Source organism: Hibiscus syriacus, unplaced genomic scaffold (assembly GCF_006381635.1).
Source record: "Hibiscus syriacus cultivar Baekdansim isolate YM2019G1 unplaced genomic scaffold, ASM638163v2 tig00110183_pilon, whole genome shotgun sequence".
In the NCBI taxonomy this organism is placed as follows: Eukaryota; Viridiplantae; Streptophyta; class Magnoliopsida; order Malvales; family Malvaceae; genus Hibiscus; species Hibiscus syriacus.
Window position 1 is genome coordinate 474,390 of NW_024062614.1, and position 5,289 is coordinate 479,678.

The 5,289-nt window shown below is 31.4% G+C and overlaps 1 protein-coding gene across 1 annotated transcript; it reads left to right on the forward strand.

Moving 5' to 3' along the window:
- Positions 1–1,604: 1,604 nt before the first annotated feature.
- On the forward strand, positions 1,605–4,703 carry LOC120217118 (F-box protein At5g06550). The gene is made up of 2 exons (XM_039214333.1): positions 1,605–2,987; positions 4,255–4,703. The coding sequence occupies exons 1-2, from the start codon at positions 1,696–1,698 to the stop codon at positions 4,481–4,483; spliced, it is 1,521 nt and encodes a 506-aa protein (XP_039070264.1). The 5' UTR covers positions 1,605–1,695; the 3' UTR covers positions 4,484–4,703.
- The last annotated feature ends 586 nt before the right edge of the window (positions 4,704–5,289 follow it).

The following is a 5,289-nucleotide window of genomic DNA, read 5'->3' on the forward strand; positions in this document are numbered from 1 at the left end:
TAAACTACTTCAATGACCATCTAATTATGGGGTTGATATCGATATGACCACAATTTTTAAAATTTTATTAATATGACCACATAACTATTTAAGTGTTATCATTGAAGCTATTTGTTGTGAAAATATAATGGAGGGATAACGTGGCCGTTAACAAAAAAAATTAATAACACATTTGATCCTTAATACTTATATATTTTATTAATTTAATATTAATTTAAATTTAATTTTATAAATTAACCATTCAACCAAGAGGTGATACGGTGATACGTGTCAATACATGGTCATGACACATGTTGTTAATGCTACATGTCACCACCTGATTGGAGGTTTTTTTATTAATTTTAATTTATATAATTAATTTTATTTTCTATCCAATCATATAGTAACACTGATAGAACATGGGTTCTCTAGGATGGAAATGGGGTGCTCAAGCTACTGAGCCAACTGTTTCATTTGGTTTAGTGATTACACTAACATTTATTTATCTCATAATATTGTTGATGATATAAAAACAAAGAAATAAAAATATTTAAATGATATTTAAATTTCAATATTTCTATATTTTTAAATAAAGAAAAATAAGTTTAATAATTTATATTTAAAATAAAATTCAATAATTTTATATTTTTAAACTTTATGGAAAAATTCATATAATAAAAATAAAAATATTTCTATATATTTAAACATAATAAGTTTCATATTTTTATATTTTTTAAATAATTGAATTTAAATAAAGATTTAGAATTAAAAAATAATGTTTACTTTTAAATCTTGTATTAAATATAATTTTTAAAAATATATATCTTATTTTTTTAAATATATAAAATATTTTTTATTTTTATATTACATGACTTATTCCATATTTTTTAAAATATATAAAAATATTGAATTTGGTTTTAAAAATAAAACATTAAACTTATTTTGTTTTGTTTAAAAATATAAAAATATTGAAAGTTAAATATCATTTGAATATTTTTAATTCTTTATTTTTATATACTAAAAATATTATAAGATAAATAAATATTGTTGTAATCACTAAACGAAATGAATCAATTGGCTCAATTGCTTGAGCACCCCATTTCCATCCTAAAGAACCTAAGTTTTATCCCTCCAAAACGTAAGTTATCTTTTTGTTTATTTTCTATCTAATTAAAGGTGACATGTGTCACCATATGATTGGATAGAAAATAAATTTAAATAAATTAATTAAAATTAATAAGAAAAAACCCTCCAATCAGGTACCTCCTCATTGAAGGGTTAATTTATAAAATTAAATTTAAATTAAGGCTAAATTAATAGAATATATAAGTATTGAGGATCAAATGTATATTTATACAAAATTTTGTTAACTGTCACATCATCCCTCTGTTAAATTTTAACGTCATATGGCGTAAATGATACCATTTAAATAATTATGTGATTATATTGATAAAATTTTGGAAATGGTGGTCATATCGACACCAACTCCACATGTTGTAATTGAAGTAGTTTACCCAACAATGATATAAATAACTTTTTATAGTTAGATGGCCAAAATGAAAATATGATGAAAGTATGTTGACTAAATGTGTAGTTTACTTATTTTAGAAAAACCGCAGTGAACGTCGATATCTCAAAGCAAAACTGCAGAACCCTAATAATGTGGCCAACAAAAGCCAAGGTAAGCCCTACGAAGTATAACAGAATTCCTAAACAATGCTAAGCTATAGCAGAAGCTTACTGTCTCGAACCATCAAAAGAAAAACCAAGAACAAAACCAAAACCAAACTGAAAACAAAAAGAAATGTCTCTAGAAAACAAGATTCCATTGCTACAAACACAAATCTTGAACATAATGAAGAAGAAGGATTCAACCTCAAATCCTCAGCTCCATCACATTCTCATGGTGTTCAGCCTTTGGGAAACCTTTACTTCAACCCAGGCTCAATAAACTCTCGAAACACTGGCTTAGGTAATCTCCAGATCCTGTCTGATGAACTTGTTCTTGAAATTTTAGGCCTTTTGGAAGGAACCCATTTAGGTGTGTTAGCTACTGTTAGCAAATCTTTTTATGTTTTCACTAGCCATGAGCCCCTTTGGAGGAATCTTGTATTGGATAATGTAGAAGGACGATTTTTGTATAATCGATCATGGAAAGTTACTTACATATCTACATTTTATCCTTCATTTGATGTTTCAAGGAGTAGCCGTTTTTCGGGTTTGAGAGTAAGGGACTTCTATTCCGACTATTTGTTTCAGAGTTGGTTATGTGCTAATCTTGAAATGAAACCTGAATGGCTTGAAAGAGATAATATAATTCGAAAAAGAGGGATTAGTGTAGATGATTTTGTGACGGACTTCGAAGAACCCAATAAGCCGGTTTTGTTGGAAGGCTGTATGGATAATTGGGATGCATTGGGAAAGTGGGATAGAGATTATTTGGTTGATTTATGTGGGGATGCTCAGTTTGCAGTTGGACCGGTGAAGATGAGGCTAGAGGATTATTTTAGTTATTCAGACCAGGTAAAAGAAGAGAGGCCATTGTACTTGTTTGATCCTAAATTCGCGGAAAAAAATCCGACCTTAGGTTCAGAGTACGAAGTTCCGGTGTACTTCAGAGAGGATTTGTTTAGTGTTTTGGGCAATGAGAGACCAGATTATAGGTGGATTATTATTGGACCAGCCGGGTCTGGTTCATCCTTCCATATTGATCCTAATTCAACATCTGCCTGGAATGCGGTGATTAGAGGGTCTAAGAAATGGGTTTTATTCCCTCCTGATGTGGTTCCACCAGGCGTGCACCCGAGCCCGGATGGAGCAGAAGTGGCATGTCCTGTTTCGATAATTGAGTGGTTCATGAACTTTTATGGTGCAACAAAGGATTGGAAAAAGAGACCTATTGAGTGTATTTGTAAGGCTGGAGAAGTGATCTTTGTTCCAAATGGATGGTGGCATCTAGTGATTAACCTTGAAGAATCTGTTGCCATTACGCAGAACTATGTTAGCAGGTATTGCACCCTCCCCCTTTCAGTTGCTTTTATTTATTCATTAGTTTATTCCACAGTTTATGAAGACTCTCGGAAGTCCAACTAGTCTCTGAGTTTTGTTTTGATATTAATAGCAAAAAATCAGACCTGTTTAGACTTTTTTGAAGTTCATTGGATGTATAGACTTGCATTAGGATTTAATGCCCTAACTGAAGAAATACTTGTAGAATCTAGAAAGAGTCTTAATCATAATTTGGCATTTTCTCAGCATCCAAAATAGCAAGTCGAATAGGTTCTAAACTCTGTTACGAGGATTTGCACTTTAGTATGTCATGCCTATGTTGATATGACAGGGTGTTGACGCAAAATATGTTTCTGACTCGCCACTGCAGATATCAATGATTCTTCTCACTAAAAAAACACAGCTTAGGAAGGGAGGGTCACATGGAGGAAGATTGCTAGGCAAATCTTGTAGCACATTGTTGTTGATGCAGAGTTAGGCTTCTTAGCTTTTGCAGTATGACAGCTTTATACGAAAAATATGTCTTCAGAGAGAAAAAGAGGAATGCATGTGGCTAAAATGGAGAAGAGGTGGAGTTTTTTATAGATATATTATATTATTTTAATCGAGCTTCAGAATTTTCCGGCCTACAATCCATACCTTATCCAAGCAATTAAATCTAAAATGGAGAAGGGTAGCTTTGCCTGTTGTAGATAAGTACATAAATACAGTAGAGCAGTGGTTGAGTTATCATTTGAAGAAACTGAAGTTTTACTCTTAGTTGCTGTGTAGGCATATTTTGATAGAAACAAAAACCTCAGACAGAAAATATTAGTTTCGTTTATGCGGTTCTTGATGCGTTACAGTACCCATAGGCCCACTATTACTTGTTCTGGCTTCTTGGCTAGAAATAAACACACATGCTACCACGGATGTTTCGTTCTTAGCAAGGCTGTCTGACGATTTGCCTTACCACTTGGACCTGCAGCAGATGCATGAGGCATCTGCATTCATCATACAATAATCATTAGTTTTAAAGTACAAGAGTTAATCACATGCTTGTATTCAAGCCTAATCCTCAGGAAAATTCACCAACGACTTCCCCCGTGATCATATGCGAGACTATACCATGTTTATTTGATTCATATATGTTTTGTATGAATTAGTACATGTTTTGTACGGACCTTCCCCTCTTCTTTTTGCTGTCTTAGTTTAAAAGTTGGCATGCATATTGGCGCAAAATAATAGGTGACTGATATATTTTTTTTTTTACCCTTCACATTGCAGAAGAAACTTGTTAAATGTTCTCGATTTTCTTAAGAAGCCGAATGCTAGTGAGCTTGTTTCTGGAACAAGAGACAGAATAAACTTGCATGAAAAGTTTAAGAATGCAATAGAGGCTTCTTTCCCTGGAACAATTGATGCACTGAGTCTGAAAGCAGAGCAGAAAAAAACTTCTTTCTGGGATTCTGTAACTGATTCCAAGGTTGGTGCTTTCAAGTTCTCTTTCAACTGACACATTCGTCGGCATTGGCGAGACCGGCCATCGGAGAACAATTAAAAGTTAACACACCCAACACCTCTTTCTATTGCCATTTGTATCATTATACTGGTGGAAAGTCATTCTTGCCTCCATGCTTTCTTGAAAGAGTATTATTGACTAGCTTACAACAATTTTAACAGTGAAGATAATGTTTTATGCTGGTTATATTGATGGATCTTTTTAGTTTCTCTTATAGTTAAATGTATTTTGGTATCTGAAGTTGTATCTCATTATTATCTTGGTATTTAAGAATTTTGTTTTAGTTTCATTCTTTAACATTTCAGTCCTGATACATACTATAACAAATTTTTCTGTTAAAAAAATCCAGGATAAACTACATGTTTACTACCTAAACTATCAATTTTGTTTTGTTTTAGTACCTAAATTTTTATTTGTTTCAAAATTATACCTAACATTTACTTTTTGTTTCATTTTAGTACCCCATTGTTAAAAGCTCGACGGAACTATTGCACGTGACATTTTTACGTGTAAATTACATCATTCATCATTTAACTGTCTTGTCACTCCTATTTTAGTCAATAAAGTTTAAAATTTTCAAATTTAACTACTCATCTTTCAAATTGTTTATGTTTTAATCACTCTAATTTATTTTATTAATATTTTTTGTGACATGACATTTTTTTTATTAATATACACTTAAAATAAAAAATTAAATTTGAAAGTTAGAGTGATTAAAGTAGGAGTAATTTGAAAGTTAAGTAATTAAATTAAAAAAATTGATCTTCAGTGACCAAAATAGTAGTGAAAAAATAGTTGAG

Coding starts and splice junctions, on each gene's coding strand:
- LOC120217118 (XM_039214333.1), top strand. CDS start 1,696: ATGCTAAGCTATAGCAGAAGCTTACTGTCTCGAACCATCAAAAGAAAA. Junction 2,988..4,254: donor ACGCAGAACTATGTTAGCAG/GTATTGCACCCT, acceptor TTCACATTGCAG/AAGAAACTTGTTAAATGTTC.